This window comes from Liolophura sinensis, chromosome 13, assembly GCF_032854445.1.
Source record: "Liolophura sinensis isolate JHLJ2023 chromosome 13, CUHK_Ljap_v2, whole genome shotgun sequence".
Taxonomy (NCBI): Eukaryota; Metazoa; Mollusca; class Polyplacophora; order Chitonida; family Chitonidae; genus Liolophura; species Liolophura sinensis.
This window is the reverse complement of record NC_088307.1, coordinates 16,753,757-16,776,875: the sequence shown is the minus strand read 5'-3', so window position 1 is coordinate 16,776,875 and position 23,119 is coordinate 16,753,757. Positions and strand designations below refer to the sequence as shown.

The window sequence follows — 23,119 nt, the reverse complement described above, 5'->3', positions numbered from 1 at the left end:
TAGAAAATGAGATAACACTTCCCAAGGAATACCAATGGCAAAACTTGCTGCTTCGGAGATCCAAGGCGAGTATAATTCCGATATTATCGTTGTATAACATCCCCACATAACGAGGGATGCGACATCTTTGTTCCAGACTGCCTTAATATGAACCGTTGGCGAATTTGCTGTTTGTATACAGTGGTGCTATAGCAACAACGTCAATAAACAGTTAACGTTTCAAACGTCATCAGCGCGTCACATTGCACGTCAAACATTTTGTGACGACATACCGGAGCACAAACGGTCATCTACCGGTCCACCCTATTATGACGTCGCAGTAACATTTTTTCCATTTCTAGTTGGTGAATACATGGATCCCGCACACCGTATGTACCACCATCCCTTCTCGCCACGACCATAACTTTAATTCCATTCTCGGTGAATTCATTTGTGACGTCAAAGAAAGACTGACCATTGGTACCCAATGTGTGTGATATTCGGTTAATCTATTCACAACAATATTGTGATGTCAAATGTCCACTCTTGATTGACGTATATGGTGTCCAACGACCCCCGTGCAGTTAGTCACGTTTCAACATTGTAAAGCGCATGTACGGAAGACTATCCAAACTTCCTTGCGCAAACATTGACAGACATGTTGTATAGTCTATTCCAGAGCGACGATAAGCGTGATACCATAAAGTCAGACAAGATAAAATAGAATGACGTCTCAGGAACGTTCTAAATGAACACTTCTCAAAGGACGTCGTGAAGACTCTCGCTGCAATTGGGAAGGTTGGACCAAATAGTGTAGGTACTTTATAACATACCGAACAGATATTTGTAACGGTGAAAGAATTTTGTGTAATGACAGCAGTCTACATCTGACGAGCCTTTGTAGAAATAGAAGCTTGTTCTTTAAGTACAAATCGGTCTTCAATAAAACTGTGACATTTGACCTACTGTTACTACGTATTGGTCTTGACATGTTTTGGTCTTGACGATTCGATACGGCGCATGTAACTTTTGGTTCGGCTCAAAAAAATGGTGTTTGCGTAAAGAACGTATACTAACGTAACTTACCGAACGAAAAAAAAACAAAAAAAAAAACGCTTTGCAAATGAAGATATTCAGTTCACTAAACAGTAATGTGCATGATTTATTCCCAGCGGAATAGTTTCATAGAGCTGCATATCAAACCAAGATCACTACCAAAACTCAACCGGTTTGAACTTAACCCTGTGGGGTGTGGTAGTACCTTTAAGACAGACTACTGAAGATTGTACACAGTTCGTGTACTGTTGACAATGCTTTAACCCTACATGATTTTCACAAAAACAAGGCTCGATAAGAACATATATTTGAAAATCAATTATTTTATACATTTATTTCAGTAAAAAATGGTGACATTTCATTTCTGTAATGCATGTATGGACTTGGCATATGGGAGTTGTTGCCTTGAAACAAAAAGAAAAAAAAAACTCTTTGGAAGATTGCTCTATCATTTCTCCCTACCGCAAGAACAACACATAACGATATACACCTCCGTGTACACACTTGTAAGCATTCATAACAAATCCTGAAAACATTTTTAAGAGTCCTCTTTTATCCAATTCATCAAACAATTCTTCCTTATGTGCAAACACAACAGTTTCTTGCTTCAGCGTATGACTGAATGACATCAATCTGTAAATCATCTTTACTGGTTTGTGGTGGCCTTTCTGACTTCTTTATGAGCAAACTGAGCCTAGAGCTTAAGAACAGATACCCTGGGTATACTGTCATTCTGGACAGGTCTGAGCCGTAAAACTTAGCTAAGGGAACACAGTGGAAATGAAGCTGGGGGAGGGGACGGGCAGCGGATGGATGGATGCACCTGGATGGCTGATCAAAAACCTTTTCAGTTCAAGAGGACGGCAAAACTTGCCAGGTTTTCAGTCAGTCATGCCATATAGTGACAACCTAGTGTAACAGTGAATGAAAAAGCGAACATTTCATTGAATGAAAGGGTTTGACTGACAACAGATTTCCACTTGATGACTTTACAATGGAGTTGTAAAGTGACCATAAAGCGCCGTAACAAAGTTAAAATACTTTTCCAGACAAGAAATCTCAAGAATTATATAAAAATAACTCTGCACCATTGAGTTAAGCAAGGTGTACGAAAATTATGACAACAGTTTGAAAAGAAAATGTTAAGGGCAGCTGAGGCTGATACGATGACTTAAAGCCGACTACTCGTCACTGATTTCACCATCCCATCAGTTCATCACAGGCCGCCAGGAAGCTCCGTCTGCCACAGTTTGAACGTTCGATCGAAGGACGCTGACACCATGTATTTGAGATCGGAGGATATGTCCAGGCACATGACCTTGCCTTCGTGTCCAGCAAGGCTTTTCAGTGGAGACCAGACCGGATGTGCCCAAACCTGAAACAAAAAAAAAAAAAAAATACAGACTGTGATTGAAAAAAATTGTATTTCTCTAAAATCACAAAGTGACATATGAGGCAATATTACATTCATACATCTTGGGGTTAAAAGAGAAAAACAATCTGTACCAGAATTCAAAATATCGCACCAATTAACATAATAAATGATGCTGTGTTCCACTAATCTCTAGCACTGCACACTGACCAGTCAGACAAATATGAAATGTCGGCTGATTGTGTATGTAAAACGCGACGTTGATTAACACAGTGTAAAAGATCAATTCACTGAACAGGTGAGTGATTTATGGTTTGTTTACTTACCTTGGCTGTCTGGTCATAGGATGAAGTGATCAGGTAGTTCCCATGATTAGCTGAATTTAAATAAAAAGATAAACTGAAGATCAGAGAAGCAGAGCCATGGTAGAATGACCCTTTCGCAAATTTCAACATCTTTGTGTTCCAAATGCAGTACTGGACGAGTTATTTTTGATACAGTAACTTATGTATATTTATTACAGAAAGAGGACAGCATGCACAGTGTGAATTTTTGACTTATTTATTTATTTATTTGATTGGTGTTTTACGCCGTACTCAAGAATATTTCACTTATACGACGACAGCCAGCATTATGGTGGGTGGAAACCGGGCAGAACCCGGGGGAAACCCACAGCCATTTGCATATTGCTGACAGACCTTCCCACGTATGGCCGGAGAGGAAGCCAGCATGAGCTGGACTTGAGCTCACAGCGACCGCATTGGTGAGAGACTCCTGGGTCATTACGTTGCGCATGAATTTTGGAGCTACAGTATAATGTCATTCCACTTGCACAGTGGCAAAATGTCATAAAAGTTGAAACCAACATCCTCAAGGAAATCTTATTCAAGCTAAGTCTTCATGAGACACAATACTTCAATTTGAAAAAAAAAAAAAAAAAAAAAAAACATCTTACGTTGAAATTTGACTTTTGAGATTATATTGGTATGAGCTGGAATGGTGTAGGAACATTTTCGTTGTCGCAGATCCCAAATCTTGCAAGTGTTGTCTTCACTTCCTGTCGCTACATGGTATCTTCAAACATGCATAAAAGTTAAAAAATCTCAAATTACCTCATTTTTTTTGTCCATATGTCAACAAATGCTTCAAAAATAAGTTTTCATACAAATTTTAGTGAAACCAAATTGTACCAAATGGTATTTATAACAATTTATAGTGAACCAAAAAGTATTTCGTTCATTGTTCATACAAATGTTAAAATTGAGATAAATACATGTATACCATGGTGTATAAATAGACCAAACGATGTGTTGTCTTTTGATGATAGTATATTACATGTAGCAAATAATCCCTACACAACAGTTTGAAAATACTTTTGTTTTAATCGTTCAGAACTATCTCATAAAGAAAAATGTTGTCATACCAACTGTTACCATGGTAATCACCCCACTCACCCATCTGGAGAAACATCAACACAGAGCACAGATTTTAGATGACCTTCTAGAAACATGATACAGCGACCAGTTCTCAAATCCCAAACTCGCGAAAAGGCATCAAGGCCACTGCAATGACAACAACAGCAATTAACGAAATTTATGTATTTATATCATTTATATTGATTATTTGTAACCTTGTACACACAGCTCACTGAAAGTCCGGTGACTGCCACTTTGAGCTGTGGGCGAGTGGGCGCTTCTGGTTTAACGTCGTACTTAACAATTTATCAGTCATATGACGACGAAAGAATCCTTACAGTGCATGTAATGTGCCTCCTTGTTGCAGGACAGATTTCTACCGCTCTTTTATCCAGTGCTGCTTCACTGAGATGCCTTACCAAAGGCAAGTAAGTAGCCCCGCCCGAGCTATTACCCTCATACGGTTCAACCAGTCGTTGCATTATCCCCTTCATGCTGAGGCTGTGACTAAAAGTTTACTGTCTGACCTCAGAATAGTATAGGAGTGAGTGCTTGGGGTTTAACATCGTACTTAACAATTTTTCAGTCATATGGTGATGAAGGAATCCTTAGAGTGCATGTAATGTACCTCCTTGTTGCAGGACGGATTTCCACCGCTCTTTTATTTAGTGCTGCTTCACTGAGATGCCTTACCGAAGGCAAGTAAGCTGCACCGCCCGAGCCATTATACTGATACGGGTCAACCAGTCGTTGCACTATCCCCTTCATGCTGAAGCTGTGACTAGAAGTTTACTGTCTGTTTACTGTTTTAGACAGGTTTGCAGTCAGTTTACAGTCTTACTCCGTGACTGGCAGTGTGCCCCGTCCCCCTGGAAGGCTAGGCCATAGACAGCTTTGCCGTCAGTTTACAGTCTTACCTTGTGACGGCCAGCGCCCCGTCCCCCTGGAAGGCCAGGTCATACACAGGTTTGAAGACAGTTTACAGTTTTACCCCGTGATAGCCAGCGCCCTGTCCCCCTGGAAGGCCAGGTCACACACAGGTTTGGAGTCAGTTTACAGTCTTACCCTGTGACGGCCAGCACCCCATCCCCCGGGAAGGCCAGCTCATAGACAGGTTTGGAGTCAGTTTACAGTCTTACCTTGTGACTGCCAGTGCACCCCGTCCCCCTGGAAGGCCAGGACATACACAGGTTTGGAGTCGGTTTACAGTCTTACCCCGTGACTGCCAGCGCACCCCGTCTCTGTGGAAGGCCAGGTCATACACAGGTTTGGAGTCAGTTTACAGTCTTACCCCGTGACGGCCAGCGCCCCATCCCCCTGGAAGGCCAAGTCATACACAGGTTTGGAGTCAGTTTACTGTCTTACCCCCTGACTGCAAGCGCACCCCGTCCCCCTGAAAGGCCAGGTCATACACAGCTTTGGAGTCAGTTTACCATCTTACCCAGTGATGGCCAGCGCCCCATCCCCCTGGAAGGCCAGGTCATACACAGGTTTGCAGTCAGTTTACAGTCTTACCCCGTGACGGCCAGCGCCCCATCCCCCTGGAAGGCCAAGTCATACACAGGTTTGGAGTCAGTTTACTGTCTTACCCCCTGACTGCAAGCGCACCCCGTTCCCCTGAAAGGCCAGGTCACACACATGTTTGGAGTCAGTTTACAGTCTTACCCAGTGATGGCCAGCGCCCCATCCCCCTGGAAGGCCAGGTCACACACAGGTTTGAAGTCAGTTTACTGTCTTACCCTGTAACGGCCAGCGCCCTGTCCCCCTGGAAGGCCAGGTCATACACAGGTTTGGAGTCAGTTTACAGTCTTACCCCGTGACGGCCAGCGCCCCGTCCCCCTGGAAGGCCAAGTCATACACAGGTTTGGAGTCAGTTTACAGTCTTACACTGTGACGGCCAGCGCCCCATCTCCCTGGAAGGCCAGGTCATGCACAGGTTTGGAGTCAGTTTACAGTCTTACCCTGTGACGGCCAGTGCCCCATCCCCCTGGAACGCCAGGTCATACACAGGTTTGGAGTGACCCTCCTGATGCAAAATCTCCTCCTGAGCCTCTAAATCCCAAAGCCTCCACGAGTTGTCAAAACTGAAACAAGATAAAACAAATCACAAAAAAATTTAAGACATGTTATAACAGGAAAGCCGGCGTATAATGTAATATAAGTTACTTGGTTGAAAACAGTCCTGAATGGCCACAGTCACTGCTTTCCAACACACTTGCTAATTCAATAAATCATCTATTAATGTGGAATTCTTAGAAAGCCAAGGAATGTGCCAAGTCAGAGAGCCAAAAACGTTGTTGTGTGACTTAAACTGCTATACACCCGTAATGTAACGTTACAAAAATAAAACACATGTAACGTTACAAAAATAAAACATATTCTTTTTAAACTTTACATGTATCAATACATATATGCACTTGGTAAAAGTTTATCAAGTTTACCGTGGCCTTTCGATTCCAGGGTATAAATAATATAAGTTCCACGAGTTGAGAAGGTACACGTATATCTGGATTTAAACAATGGGTGTGAAATTTTACAGTCAGGGTTCAAATCCCCATGAACCCTTCTCAACACGCAGGTAACGATTTTGTCTCCCGAATATGTACCAAATCTAAAGCCATTCACATGCATCTGTAAAGCTGAGCTAAGAAAAATCATGCAAGCTATGTTGACTGCGAACAGCGCTGGTAGGGGTGATGTCACAATGACATGCCATGGAATGCAGCGTCGTGAAGAAAAATGATGCCAGTCTGGGCAGTAATTTAGCTGCGCAGGGTTTAAATTTGAATTTTAAAATGATGTTAGCCTGTGTGGTAACTATTCAGCTGCATAGTGTTAAAAATTATTTAAATCTCCAATGGGATTTATATAGCCCTGAGGCTCTGACAAATGTACATTAACATTTTAACCTGCCTGATCAGCCAATGGCAGTCAAGAATAAGAGATGATGTGGGGACAAAACACCATAATGTCACAACCCCCACATAAGGGTTTCTCAGCAAGACCACATATTGTACTTTGCATGTTTAAGGCTTTGTACTTTAGCCTTTGGTGGCAAGGATAAAATTAGTCCCAAAGTTGGACATTACTTTCTAACAGCAAAAGCCTTCCTCAGAAGTACTTTCTCTTCCCCTCATTCTGTAAGACCATGTCGCATGGATCTCAGCAATTCTGCACCCAGTGACGCCGTCTACTCAACAAACCTAATGCACCTCAATAAGCTGTGCCACATCACAGTTGCATTTGGTCACAACCCGAGTTGTCCCCCCTTACATTCTCTTACACAAATCTTCTGCCAATACGAGGAATCTTCAGTCAATATGAGGAATAGTCAAGTGATTACACTCAAACAGATTTTCTGGCGTACAAAACTAAACAGAAATCAGCATGCTGCATACAATAAAACAATTACTACAGAGTGTATGGAAAAAATCATTATCTGTCAGCCCTTGACATTTTATGCACAGCTCAAGATGCACAACTCAAGATGCACAACTCAGATGCACAACACAAGATGCACAACTCAAGATACACAACACAAGATGCACAACTCAAGATGCAAAACTCCAGATGCACAACTCAGAGGCACAACTCAAGATGCACAACTCAGATGCACAACACAAGATGCACAACTCAAGATGCACAACTCAAGATGCACAACTCAGATGCACAACACAAGATGCACAACTCAAGATACACAACTCAAGATGCACAACTCAGATGCACAACACAAGATGCACAACTCAAGATACACAACTCAAGATGCACAACACAAGATGCACAACTCAAGATGCACAACTCAGATGCAAAACTCAAGATGTACAACTCAAGATGCACAATTCAGATGCAAAACTCAAGATGCACAACTCAGATGCACAACACAAGATGCACAACTCAAGATGCACAACTCAAGATGCACAACACAGATGCACAACTCAAGATGCACAACTCAAGATACACAACTCAAGATGCACAACTCAGATGCACAACACAAGATGCACAACTCAAGATACACAACTCAAGATGCACAACACAAGATGCACAACTCAAGATGCACAACTCAGATGCAAAACTCAAGATGTACAACTCAAGATGCACAATTCAGATGCAAAACTCAAGATGCACAACTCAGATGCACAACACAAGATGCACAACTCAAGATGCACAACTCAAGATGCACAACACAGATGCACGCTCATTGCGCATTAACTGTCTAGAGCCGATAAATCATGTTCTATATGTTCTATGTTCTACATCTGTGTCATAAACAGATTTGTTAGACATACCAACATGTGCCAAGGAAGCGCCCCGAGGGGTGGTATGCCAGACGAGACACTCTGTACGGGGCGTGACCCTCGATGTCGGCTATAGGCTCATCACTGCAAGGGTCAAAGTGAAAGAAAACTTCAAAAACTTAATTATGTTAATTTTATATTCATTTCAGCAACAAGACTTCATTTCAGAAACAAGTAGTTTTTCACACCTGAGAGAATGATGCACTATTTAAAAAATTCTCAAAACACAGAAATATCAAAAAGGGGAAACTCCTTTTCTTAAAGCAGTTTTTCGATACTTTACTGATTTATCCTCATTCTCAATGGTGTTAAAGCTCGTGAATCAGGAAGCTGACAGCTGTTGTATGAAGGAAATATTTGTAAGTACAGTTTTCAACATCAAATTAATCAATCTCCAGACCACAGTCTCTGACAAGGTTCTAATCCCAAACTTTAAAGGTGACATTCTCAGTGAAGAAATTTTGGCAGTTTTCAACAAAACAAATTCTTTCTGAGAACTTTTCAGTATGAGAATGAATTTGTATGTTATTTACTTGTTAGTTTTAATACAGTTTGATTAGCTTCATCAGTCTGGGAGCCCAAACGCTTTCTGCAACTAAAGTAGCTCAGGAAATGGTCCTGAACTCCATCTATGCGAGTCACATAGCGCCCCATCCATTCAACCATAAGACATTTTTCTCTAAAATTTTCACCAAATAATACAAGGGTCTGATTTAACTAAGAGTTAAATGAAGGAAATATTTGTAAGTGCAGTCATTGATTTAACTAAGAGTTAAACCACTTATTGTTTCCTGGAATTTCACACCAACAAATCACTGCTCTATGAGCTGAAACCACAAAAGGCTGATTAGTTTGTGAACAATTAATACCTCAAGATATACCAGGTAAAGACTTTCATCAGTATATGGTACAGCTCTGTGATTAGTTGGTGAAGGCTTCCATGACATTATGGGTAATTTGGTGTAGTCCCAACATCAAGTTTATCAGCCTTTGGGGTAAAAACTCAGACATTTATACAGTTTCTGCCTAAATCAGCCTGAGATGCACCTTAATCCTTCAACCTGTTCAACCCCCTCTGCAACCAAAAATTTACAAACACTCTCCGAAAACAATGGGGTGATGGAGAAACAATTTGTACACTTTTACCAAGCTTGCATTTTTAGCATGTTTTTCAAACTAATTGTATACATGAATTCCACTGAAAAAAAAAGTGCTTTAGTCGTTACAAAATTCCAACATTTACACTACCAGTACTTTGCATCACAGATCTGTAAGCCACAAGACTTGTACCTGATCAAGTTCCACAGTTTGACCGTCCCATCTTGTCCACAGGAGGCTAAGCAACAGGCTGAGTCGTCGAGGGTAAGTGTGGCCTGAGGGTGGAAGACAATGGCTCCTACATTACAGTTGTGTCCTGCCCAAATAAACAAACAACGGTTGTGAGACCCCCAGGGTAGTCGTCTGATCAGATCCATCAGGAAATTATACATGTAGCAGCTGCTAAACGAAAAAGCTCAACCTGCCAGATAAAAAAACAAACATAAATAAACATAAATAAATACGAATTCCCATATCCATACTGACCTCTTAATGTGCGGATATGATCGCAGTTCGGCACTGACCAGAGCTTACACAAACCTGACCTGAGGAAAAAAACAACAGGAAACAGTGGCAGAGTTGTGCAGGTAAATAAATCATGTTCAGCTGACACTGCAGGTAAGTAAATCATGTTCAGTGGATATTACAAGTAAATAAATTATGTTCAGTTGACATTGCAGGTAAACAAATCAAGTTCATTTGATATTACCAGTAAATAAATCATGTTCAGTTGATATTACAAGTAAATAAATCATGTTCAGTTGATATTACAAGTAAATAAATTATGTTCAGTTGATATTGCAGGTAAATAAATCATGTTCCGTTGATATTGCAGGTAACCAAATCATGTTCAGTTTATATCACAAGTAAATAAATCATGTTCAGTTGATATTACAAGTAAATAAATCATGTTCAGTTGATATTACAAGTAAATAAATCATGTTCAGTTGATATTACAAGTAAACAAATCATGTTAAGTTGATATTACTGAATTGATTTGCAGAGTTTGAACAAACCGCTTTAAATGTCGCTATACACTAAGTGATTTTTTTTGTCATAATACCACATAAACCATAGACACAGGCTTGAATAAATAGTTTGTAAATCCGGCCGCTGTCACACTGACATCCTTCTATCTCATGTATGACAAATGGTAATGCTGAAGAATAATCTTACGTTTCAACAGCTTTCTTACCAGGATCCGACGGCCAGCATTTTACAGTTTGGACTGAACTGGCAGAAAGACAATGGTCGATTATCCCCTATCTGACTGCATTCTATTGTCAGTGACTGGAAAATAAACAACACAGAATACTTAGTCAACACCTGATCGTTAAGGTGTTTTCTAACACATTGTCTGCTATTTCATGCATGAAAAAGAGTACAACTTCATAGACAGATGAATCCATACCTTCTTTACTGATTCATATTCATCATTATATTGTGTTTTATACAAATAAAAATAAAAACACACACACATCTATATTTCCCGCAATGGACGTCTATCAAGTTTGTGGGTGAAGAAAACTGGACAGCGGGAATGTTGGAAACCCCAATGTCTCATTGGTACCTGACAAGCCTTCTGACTAAAAGCCACAGTCTACCCAGCACTTTCACAAACTAGATGTGTTAACAACGGCACAAGTTTTGTAGGGACAATTTGGACTAAACTTTCAGAAAGGCAACTTGACTTGACAGTTTTTTTAATACTTTAAAAATGTATGTTCTTAATGTGTGTAGTATAACAGTATAACTTGTGAAAAGGCCAAGAATATAGAGTACACTAGAAATGTCAAGGTAAGACATCCAAAATAAACCAAGTTACTGGATCACTTGTAGGAATTTTACCTGGAATGGATAGGATTAACGGTAATATTTTAACAATTACCTGTTTAGAACAAAAGAGCAGACCAAATCCCAAGTACGTACACACTTGTCGACTTTTGTCATGCTCGCCCAGGTTTTAAAATGTAACAAATTTGGCACCTGCAGTAGGCTGAGACGCACAGTTTTCCAGAGGACATATCCCTGCCCAATTTTAATGAAAATATTAAACACAGAAAAAATTCTGTAACATTACCCTCAGGCGTTTATGAAGATCTTGAGTGGCAGCTTGTTTCTGAGTCTGAGGGATGTCCTTTAATTCTCTTTGCTTTTCTAAACGCGCCTTCGCCCTGAAAGAAGAAACCATGTGTAGGCTGTAAAACAAAGCTTTATTTTCACACAAGTCTGTCAGTTAGTTATACTGATTAATTAGAAGAACTTACTTCTAATTACTAAAAGGATACAGAATTGATTCTGATTGGTTTGCGTGAGAGATTGACAAGTACAGGCTATGCCTAATCTAAGCTGAATTTTATTTATTTATTTATTTGATTGGTGTTTTACGCTTTACTCAAAAATATTTCACTTATATGACCGCGGCCAGCATTATGGTGGGAGGAAACTGGGCACAGCCCGGAGGAAACCCAAGACCATCCGCAGGTTGCTGGCAGACCTTCCCACGTACGGCCAGAGAGGAAGACAGCATGAGCTGGACTTGAACTCACAGCGATCGCATTGGTGAGAGGCTCCTGGGTCATTACGCTGCGCTAGCGCACTAACCAACTGAGCCACGAAGGACCCAATCTGAATTTTTTCGTGACATTTGTTCATGACCATGGAATTTAACCCAGGACATCCTATCTCCACTGTCAACCAATCAACATCCGTTCTGTATCCCTTTAACATCTTTGGGTTATTCATTTATTTATTGGCTTGGTGTTTTAATGCCCTACTAAGGAGTATTTCACTCATATGATGGCATCCAGCACTGTGCGGGGAGGAAGCTAAATTGTTTGGGGCAACTGCTTGTGTAATATGGTACTAGATTCTGGTGGATTTTCCCAAAGCTAATCTAGGGGATTCTCATAATGATGTCATGGCTGCTTAATTTCGCCCACACCCGGCAGACATACACGAACACAGACACTCCTTCCTTTGTAGTTAAATACTGTAGGTAAGAGAGACTGACCTGGGAAGGGAATATTTTGCCAGCCATATCCGGGCGTCTCGTAAAGAATCTGGGCCCTCGTGGTACCAGGTGATATTTTCCTGCTGGAATTGCAACAACAACAATCCAATAATACCTTACTGAATGAAGTATCTGAAGTTAGTTCAGTTAAAAGATAAAGTAAATCTGATGTGAGCTTTTAGGTTTCATAAAACTTAAGAAAGTTGTAGTGTGAGAGCGCACATTGTTCAACTTCAGGGTTTGAAATTTTAGTGGTCAGCAGCAAATATTGCACGAAATAGCAACAAATTATTCTATTGAATATCCAATCTTTTCTGGCCACTATATCTGCTGAAAAATGTCAAAAGTTTTACAATGCACTTGTACATGACACCCTTAACATGACAGGACATTTACAATCGCTTTAAATGATATTATGAGAACATGATCAAGGGAAATAACTCTTTCCAGTTTCACAAAACTTGGAACTAAGAAAAAAAGTTTTGTATTTAATAGAAAGAAAACAAAAGATATCTCAGATGTTACTGCACAACTTCATAAATCACAGTTTTACTGTCACCTCTTCCTTTTGTTTCTGTTGCTGTTGATGGATGCCTTTTTTCTTCAGACTGTCTTCTCCAATTGTTCCCAAAAGTTTGCGTAACCTTTCCCTTCTGTCTGCAGGTCCTTCTCCAAACAAACCTTTAACAATTCATCACGAAAAATTTTGATCTACTGTAGAAAACTAACGGATCAATAAGAGGGATTAATATACTTGGCAGTGCCCCAGGAGCCTTGCACCAATGCGATGGGTGCCAGTTAAATTCCTCTCACCCTAATGCTGGTCGCTGTCATATCAGTAAAGTAGTGTGAGCACAGCGTTACAAATTTCGCCATCAAGGAAATAAATTCTTGGCAGGAATTCATTCAGTACTAAATTTATTTATTTATTTGATTGGTGTTTTACATACTCAAGAATATTTCACTTATACGACGGCGGCCAGCATTATGGTGGGTGGAAACCGGGCAGAGCCTGGGGGAAAACTCACGACCATCCGCATGTTGCTGCCAGACCTTCCCACGTATGGCCGGAGAGGAAGCCAGCATGAGCTGGACTTGAACTCACAGCGGCCGCATTGGTGAGAGGCTCCTGGGTCATTGCGCTGTGCACTAGCGCGCTAACCAACTGAGCCATGGAGGCCCCTCATTCAGTACTAAAAATCACACTGACATTATTAGGGATGAGACAAACTAGCTGGTTTGACTTTATTCATACATGCACAATATTCCATAACTGAGTAATGCTTTATATACAAATATACATTACTTATCATATGTCTTAATTTAAAACTAAACGTTTCTCAAACTGTTTTCTGTGTGCTCATGGTACTCACATATAGGTTCTCCCAGCTGTCTCAGGTTAGCTTTTACCTCCGAGTCGTCTGTAGAGACTTGTATCTGACGAGCCTGGAAACAGAGGAGAAGCCACTTAGGAGGGAACAAACAACAGCAGGAGACAAAGTCTACTGTTCAACACATTCTATAATGGATCCATCACAAATCTGGAAAGATCTGGAAAGATCTGGAAATCTTTCTCCATGTGTCATAATTTTTTATTCTTTTTCATTGGCTAGAAGGATTTTTCACACAATACTAACCTTCCATCATTTTGAAGTTGTGACATGTGAAGATGCAGACATGGTCGACCTTCCAAACAGTCATTTTGTTAATAGTCCCTTCAGAGAGATATTCAACAGGCTGTACATTTTATCAGAAAATTTAATTGAAAATTTGACTGGCGTCAAAGGGCAACATGCTCACTCATGTCCTCGGCACAAAATATTACTGTAATTCTTCAACATTTCTGCGTGTTTGAAAGGTGTGCAATGTGTTTCTTCCAGCACATTCTGAAAGCACTATTCTGTGTTAAATTATAATATTACACTTTCTGTGAAGCAATGAAATTGGCCAATCAAGCCAATGTAGTTTTGTCTCCAAAATCCAATCAAAAATGTGCATAAATTGCACTGAAAGTTGCTCTTTCATATGCAAAAAGGTTGAGGAATTAAGGTACTACCCACACATATCCGTTCAAACATTCTTTCTTCATCAAGTTATAAACAGTTACCCGTTTTCTTTTCTCAAACTCAGCTAACAACTCGGCTTGACTCTGTCTGATATCTTCATCAATCTCCATTATGTCAGCTGGAATGGTAGAAAATAAATAAATTGAAACTGACTAATAAATTAAAATGTAAGAGTGATAAATTATACCACTGCACCATTTCATTTGGCTTCAGAAATCAGTATAATAATTCTACCAATATACTGCTGAAATATTTGTTGAAATACTTTTTACTGACTTTGGTTGTGAAATCAACACATCAAGTACATTTATTATCAGTCTGGTTACCATTGAAGCCTACAGATGTAAAATAATACGCAGTCTGAAGAAAGACACTAGCCAACTTATTACAATCTTTTTGATGTTCTTCATCAGTTTTCTCACACATCATAAAAATGACATAGCTTGTTGTGATGGTTCTATTCAGACTTAAAAACCCACTTTTTCTGGACACTGAAAATGACACCGTAACAGGATTTAAATGTTGCCTACCTTCTGTAAGGTTGATATTTCCTGCAGACACGCCGGCCTGGATGGCGTCTGATGCCAGCGAGCCTGTGGATTCTGGATTGGCCAGACGCCTGCGTTCTTGTTCCTCCAAACTCCCATAATGCAGTGTTTTGGAGCGCTTGTACTGAGGTTCATCATCATCTGACATCTTGGTTAGTGACTCTCCGTGTTACGACACCCACAAATACAACAAATTAACATCCTTCACATTGACACAGTTCGAGTATAAGAGGGAAATATTTACTGACATCAACTCATCAACACAAATCTATCACAGATACTTAAGTCCCAATGATTCCACAAATCTATCACAGATACTTAAGTCCCAATGATTCCACAAATATCATCAGTTTTTTAATAACGGTAACTGCACCTTGGCTCATAATGGCTTTCTGATGGCAATATACTCTTGTTCATTCAGCATTTCTTTAGTTTTTAAACTGTTTTGTATACATATGTAAGTTCGTTCATAAGTTTCTCTACATCATGATCTGTGTGCATATTGTCCATATACCATAACCGTTTTGCTTAAATTTGTTACTTGTCTACGAAATTAAACAAACGAAATTAATGATTCTAAGCTACATGTAGAGTGAACAGACGGTAACATTGCGCGAGTAAACAACAACAACACAAATACGTGGTGATCGTGCAGTGAGAGTTTGGCCACACTATTTCGAGCATTTACCTGCAAAACAGAGAATGACACTGTACAGGAAGATCAGTTCCTGGAAGAGATGAGTAAATGAATAGAAAACTCGCAAAACTGTATAAAAGCTAGATCCAGTAAACCTAATTATTGCGTTGTAGCGCCGGAAAACAACGCTTTATGGGCGCTGACATCTTGTAGTTCGGCACTCAGTAAACCATGCAAAAACCTTCACTCAAATCACATACAGCAGACTGGAAGCACGGACTGCGTGATAAATATTTCATTGTCATCGAACGAAGTTATTTTCTACGACAATTGAAATGTTAAAATCTGTTATCTCACAGATAGGTTCATGGAAGCCTATTGTTTCCGGCTTTCCACAAGGCTCCATTCTTGAGCCTATATTGTTCAACATCTTCATTAACGATCTTTTTCTATTTTTGGGAAGATGTAAATTGTTAGATTGAATTGATGATAGCACCCTGAGCGCAACTGCAAGTACGACAGGAGACGTCTGTCGTTATCTAAAAAATGACTCGCGAGATAGTATAAATAACTATATGAAAGCTAACCCCAACAAGTTTGATTTCATGGCCTCTCTGACAATGACCAACAATCGATGATAACATAGTAGTTTATTCAGAGAACACAGCTTGTGATAAGTTAGAAAAAATCAGGAACGAGGCCTACGACTCGTTAACAATGACCGAAGTTCGTCATATCAGGATCTCTTGGCAAAAACCAAACTGCCAACCCTATTTATCATAGACAACAACTTTTAGTGATTGAAGTTAGAAAAAATTCAGGAACGAGGCCTGTGACTCGTTAACAATGACCGAAATTCGTCATATCAGGATCTCTTGGCAAAAACCAAACTGCCAACCCTATTTTATCATAGACAACAACTTTTAGACATTGAAGTTAACGAAGCCATTCGCGGCTTTGGACCAAAGTACGTAAAAGATCTATTTACAGAAAAAGGCGTGTGTTACGGTTTGAGAGGAGAGGATAGACCAGAAGTTCCATTCTGCAGAACGACAAGACATGGTTTGTAAAGGCTTGGGTACCAAGGAGCTGAACTGTCAAATGCATTGCCTGCAACTATCCAAACAGCTCACTTCTTTGAAATATTTTAAAAGCGGGTATGAACTTGAAAAGGAATCGAGACCTAATCTCCTCAGCCTCCATACCTCTAATTTTTTTTGTTCCAACGTACAAAACAGTATATAATTTTAAAACTTATTCAAAATTATTCAAATTATTTGAAATAAATTATTTCCGTAGCATAAAATACAACCGAATATGTTTGTGATATTTGGATTTAGCCTACCTACATGAATTTTATGCTGCATGCACTCATGAAGGATTTCTTAGTTATTTAAATAATTTTTAACTAGGCAAAGCAACCATCCTTATATTTTTGTGTGTGTATTGTTATTTGTGTGTTTATATATGTATGTTCAGGGAAAACGGGTCGGTTTTCTTCTTAATGTATTGTATTGTGTTATGTTGGTATCTTTATCTATGTTTTCTTATCTGTTAGGTCGGTGATAATGGCTACATTGCGAACTAATGTTTACTTATTTTGTTAACCGACAATAAATAAAGTATATCTACGTACCTATCTGTTTATCTATCTATCTATCTATCTATCTATCTATCTATCTATAAGTTTGGATATTTTTTGGAGTCATTTATTGGGTATTTAAAGACAAATGGCTGTCAAGAAAATAAACAAGGTTGGGTTTGACATGGAACTAGGTGTATGCATTTGACCATATGGCTTTCAGATTTTGTCAGTTATCGATTTCGTTCCATGTGGGCTATTTTAGTTACACAGCACAGTAAAGGTAACCAAGCAAAATTAACCGGACAAAGAAAATCAGATCTTTTGTCTTATCTCTGCCGTTGACCTATTTATGCCGTATTTTAAAGTTCTGGAAACAAATTATGCAGGTTTGAAAATTATATTTCAAAGGTTTGAGAAATATTTTTAAGGTTTTAAAAAATACTTGGAATAGCGTTTAGCAGCTTAATAATCGATTTTATGTCTACATTTTGAGAACGGTGATCATTTTTAAAATTTAAATATTATTTTCAAAGCTTTATAACACATCCTCAAAGCTTTTAAAACATTTTAACCTATGTATTATCTGGATCTGAGTCCAAGATGTTATCAAAGATTAAGAAATAAGTTTCAAACATTATGTATTTACCAGATTTTACTCCTATTACGTCGCATTTTAAAGATTTAAAAGTATTTTAAAAGGTTTTAAAAACGTTACTTTTAAAGCTTATAAAATGACCTTTAAAACTGATTATTGAAAAAAAATCCTAAAGCTGTAAATATACGGATTATATGGAGGCCTCTCATGAATATATAAACGAGCCTTGCATAAAAAAAATAAGAACTTAAAAAAAGACGCCGTCAGTGTTTTTGCACTGTCGTCAGAATTAACACGAGACTTACCAAAGTGTGCAGATGAACAGGGTCTGAGGAAATCAGAAACCTGCAGAGCTCTTGGTCATGCCATAAAATAGCTTTCCTGTTTCACGGACCATCCGTTTTTAGAATGTCGTTAGAAAACAATGTCAGGTTATCATTTTGTATTATCCTGCTATTAAACTTTTATTTCTTACTTTAATTTACAAAACTCTGTTCTCAAAATCATACTTTCATTAACTTACCACAAATGCGTAAATAATAATTTCTCATATTTTACATAATTTCCGGTGAACCGGAAGTGGAAGTTTTTACAACACCGTGTCGCAAAAAAATCGCGCACAACTTTAAAATTTAAGTACAAAATTAGTTTTTTTTATATCCTGGGACATAAAGTTGAAAATGCTGAGAAGAAAACCCACTCGGATCGAACTGAAGCTGGATGATTTAGAGGAGTTTGAAGCGATCAAACGCGAGAAAGAACTTGAACTGAAGAAGCAGAAGGCTGCAGCGGACAGTCCGATGTCGGAAACGATCGCTGGTGTCGCTGCGGCCAAACCAAAAACTGTTCACCAGAGAATCGGATTTGATCCCAGCCCAGTGGCTCAACCTAATGGTTCGCCCACATTCAATGTTAGGCTTCATCATATTTGATATTCCTCGTACATAAATGTGATTGCAGTGGGCTGCCAGTTCGGTTCGGTTTCCAAACTTCTTTGTGTTGAAATAAAGTTGAGGAAGCAGATAACGTCTGAAGCATGGATGTGTTGCAAGATATGGAGTGATAAACAGATTTTAGTGGTCCGAGAAAAAGTTACCACATCTGGTGACAGGGACGCTCTTCTCGACTATCCATTCACTCAAGTCACGCCTCCTGTTGTCTTGACTAAGAAGGCCTGATCGCATTCTGATCGTGTTCAGATTTGCTGTGGGAATTTCTTATATTTCATAAGGATTATGAAGATGCAACTCACTTTCTTTCACAGGGCGATATGGAAATTGAAATCATCTTTGCCATTAAGGAATCTGCTTTTCATGAATTTAATAGTTGAGGACAGGTTGCTGTCATGTGGTAGCGTGACATCAACTCGTGAAACTCTTCGCCTGCAGCAAGACAGTCCAAAGCTGTGAACTCATTTGTTCTTTCCTTTATTATGTGTCAATTATCGGTGTAAAACATATATGAAGTACACAAACGTCACAGAAGAAAACGATGCGTTCAAAAATTAATTGACCTTCTGTGTAGCTCATCCTCATCTCTTTCATTCATTGATGAATCATCTGTTTACAATGAACATCTGAAAAGGGGCTCATTGACTAGCAAAACGGCAAACCTAGTCTTCACAATTGGCGAATTTGCCATGCAAGCACACCGAAAGACAAATGTGCATGATAGAAGCAGACAAATATAACACCTTTGACATGTGCTAGCTGACTTGGCAGATGAAAAGATTTGTATATGTAGGTGACTATTTATTGAACTGAACCTCGTTGTGTGTGTAACATCACAATAGTTTTGTGTCATTATCTCTCGAGGACATAAATATTAATAATTTCTGTCCACATAAGTAACTGTGTTAACTGGCTTTTTTGGCAGAAAAACTGTATCAAATCAACTTTCCTGTACTTGCCAAGAATATTTAATAAATATCTCAACGTAATATCTCTTAGCAAATATCAGACTCTTACCTGCACTATTGAAAGTGTTGAAAAAGTTATAATCTTACCCATTTTATAAATTTTACGAACTTTACGACCGATTTTGCACAGGAACACGTGCTTAGATGAGGCTGATATTTTGTGAAAGGTAATTATATGGGCTAGTCTAAGATAATGGGAAAAAAATGACCATATTTCTAGCCTCTTTAACCTTATAATGTATGGTATGTAAGGTAAGCTGCCAGGGTATTTATTTATGCAATTGTATGAATAAAGCTGACTGTGATAGACATTATGGACACAGGAAAATACCATGGTAAGCAAAGAAAGACACATATTTTTCCTATTTAAAGCAGGAGTAAATTCCAAAGGGTCCAAGTAAATCCTGGCTGAGATGGACTGTTTTGAAGGGGTGAATTAAATGTACTATTGTATGTTCTATTATACTTATATTTGTACGCCTACAGAAGTTGTATTGTACCTTCATATAAGAAGAAAGGGAATTTTCAAGATTGCTTTCATTCCGCTGCATTCAGGGTTGGAGGCAATAATGATTGACGATGCTTTGTAGTGTGGTTATGTGTGCACTTTCACTGGAGTGTAACTTCCTCGCTTGGTGTTCAGCATCAAGGGAATAGTGCAACGACTGGTTGACCTGTATAAGTACAAAGCTTACTAGCCTTTGGTAAGTCGTCTCAGTGAAGCAGCACTAGATAAAAGAGTTGTGGAAATCCATTTTGCAGCAAGGAGGCACATTACATGCACTTTAAGGACTTTTTCGTCATCATGTGACTGAAAGATTGTTAAGTAAGACTTTAAACCCTAACCATCACTCATTCACTAAAGGCCGGGCCTTAACCAATGTGACACATATTGTTTGATCAATATGCACAAGTTGAATGTCATTTGACAGACCTTTGATCTACCTTGGGCACTCCAGTTTCCTCCACTCATAAAAACAGCTGCTTTTGAAAAATGTTTTGAATATGTCAGCTAACAATCAAATGAGCAATGAATAAAAACCGTTTTAAAAAAACTTTACGAAGGTCAAAGTCATTACTGTGTGCTGATTTACCTTTTATAAGCAGCTGAGTCTTTTGTATACAAATAGTCTTTATTTGATTTGATCCCATTTGATTGAGCTGTACTCAAGAATATTTCACTTCACATGACGGAGGCCAACAGTACAGTGGGAGGAAACCGTATAGCATTAAACAACAATCAAGTAAATACATGTAAATATAAGCAGCTGTTATGAATTGTGGTAGTTCAGAAACTGTTCATTTGTTAAGTACAATGATTTTGCACTGGGCTGTGAACAGTCACGATATCAACTGAAGGGTGATCTTAGCGCACCAAATGGGCAAGCACGCAAAACCTGGTGATTCATGTTGATGTACATTTCAGTCTGTCATATCTTCATGGCTGTTCAAGCTTTAGAGGTTTTGCAGAAATGTCATTTGTTGGAAATTAGCTGTGTTTATAATTACTAGGGGCCTAGCGCAGCACAGTGGCCAATAAATCTCTCACCTATGTGATACAGCTTGTTCAGTTTCAATTCTAGCATCTCATGCTGGCTTCCTCTCCGGCTGTGTATGTGGGAAGGTCTGTCAGCAACCTGCAGATCGCCATAGGTTTCACCCGGGCCCTACCTGGTTTTCTGTTCTTATGAATGAAATATTCATGAGTATAATGCAAAACACCAATCAAATAAATAAATCTGTGTTACAGTGTCTGCTGTTTATAGTCTGGTGAACAGAATCCCGTTGATACCTCATATAATGTTCAGGTGATCATGTATGTGATCTCCCTCGTCCTTGGTGCACAATGACGTGAATGAAGATGTTGCTGCTTGAATCCAATTCCAGCCACCATCATTCCATTGTATAGGCTTTTTATGTCATGTTTTTATGTTGATATCAACATTATTTTGATCATGCCACAATTGTGGCTTGGAGATTATTTCTTAACGGACTGGTGTATTATCACAGACTACTCCAGATTATTCATTTTAAATATACAATGAATTTCTTTATTATGTGTGAATGAAACCCCTCCATCTGGCAAGGTTCCAGAGAAATATTTGACTCACAAATATGCTAACATTAGCTAAACTAAAAGGCTGGGTTCGTTCTGTAGTTGTGTTCTTTTCTTATCCGAATGGCCCTTGACCAGTGGCCCAAATGCACCTTGACCAGTGGCCCAAATGCACCTTGCAGCCTATAGGTTTGTCATGTACATATAGAGTGGCGGTCATGTCGGTTTCCCCCACCCATAAATCTGACTTTCATTAGTGCTGCCTCACTGGAAAACCATGCCGACGTTTATAAACACAAATGAAAATCTGACTGTTATAACACCAATACAATCAAATGAATCAAAATCATCCATGTTCTAGGATGAGTTTTTAGGGTTGTCACATTAAATGTTACATCATATCTACAGCCACTTTAGTTCCAAAAAACGTTCGAGCTTTTGAGATGTATAATATAAAATAAGTGGATGTAATGAAAATGTTTTACTGATAAAAAATTCTTTGCATACAAATTTCTTTCAGACTTAAAAGCTCTAAGAAAGCTTCACTCGAGTCGTATTTTATAAAACTTCTTCACGTAAAGTTAAAACCATACCATCTTTGAAGTTGTAAAGATATTCCTTTAAAAACCCTAATTTTTTTCCAGAAATACTGCTGTCCCAGTCCCCCAGCCACAGTATACTGACAGCAGGCAAAACAATCGTACTTTGAGTTCTAAACATGGATAGCGAAAAGAAGAAGTCACAAATACCACATCCTCTTCGTACGCCTAGTGTGTATTAGCTAGGCACAGGCTATATCTACTCAGAGAGAGAAGACATCATTGTATTAACTTGTTACATGTGACATTTATTTCACCAAAATAAAGGTCACTTTGATACAGTAGCTTTACAATAACAGTGTTAAGGTAGGTTTGAAAGTGAAAGTGTTAATACTGCCATTATTACACATTATTAATACTTTCACTTTCACTTTGCTATGCATACTACAACAGGCTTTCAATTAAATCCTCTAGGATCGATGTTTAATTAAGCCACAAGACCATGTGCCTTAATCTCAGTGCTGGTGATCAACACATGTTATATGTATACACATTTCTTTTTTTTTTCATACCTAGAATATTTTAAGGACAGTGGAATGCACAATTTAACCATCATGCACAATCCATCATCGACAGTTCTAAAGTAAAACCTCACATATTCACAGTCTTAATTCCAGGGTGCTAGTCTTGTAACTACATGCACATATTGTCATCTTACATAAATTTTTCAGTGTAGATGTTTTTTTAGGGTTTAGAGCCAAAAGTGATCCAGACAAATCAATAACAGGTGAATGAAATATCGGACATGGCAGACCTGATCACAGATATACTATAAGCACAATGCATTATGTTCTAAGCTGAAACAGACAAGACAAAGGCTGGACACATCCTTCACATTCCACATTTCTTGGGGACGCTATACCATTTGGACTTGATAACAAAGTTGC

General features: G+C 38.9%; 1 protein-coding gene across 1 annotated transcript; it reads right to left on the bottom strand.

Annotated features, from left to right (window-relative positions):
* Positions 1–1,636: 1,636 nt before the first annotated feature.
* On the bottom strand, positions 1,637–15,005 carry LOC135480477 (U4/U6 small nuclear ribonucleoprotein Prp4-like). The gene is made up of 15 exons (XM_064760317.1): positions 14,825–15,005; positions 14,336–14,412; positions 13,602–13,674; positions 12,788–12,909; positions 12,229–12,311; positions 11,296–11,389; positions 10,411–10,505; positions 9,702–9,760; positions 9,408–9,531; positions 8,109–8,201; positions 5,784–5,906; positions 3,862–3,969; positions 3,363–3,481; positions 2,734–2,783; positions 1,637–2,410 (listed from the first exon to the last, which is right to left on the bottom strand). The coding sequence occupies exons 1-15, from the start codon at positions 14,988–14,990 to the stop codon at positions 2,252–2,254; spliced, it is 1,545 nt and encodes a 514-aa protein (XP_064616387.1). The 5' UTR covers positions 14,991–15,005; the 3' UTR covers positions 1,637–2,251.
* Positions 15,006–23,119: the final 8,114 nt, after the last annotated feature.

Coding starts and splice junctions, on each gene's coding strand:
- LOC135480477 (XM_064760317.1), bottom strand. CDS start 14,990: ATGTCAGATGATGATGAACCTCAGTACAAGCGCTCCAAAACACTGCAT. Junction 8,202..9,407: donor AAACTGTGGAACTTGATCAG/GTACAAGTCTTG, acceptor TGACCCTTGCAG/TGATGAGCCTATAGCCGACA. Junction 3,970..5,783: donor GGGGCACTGGCCGTCACAGG/GTAAGACTGTAA, acceptor TTGTCATTGCAG/TGGCCTTGATGCCTTTTCGC.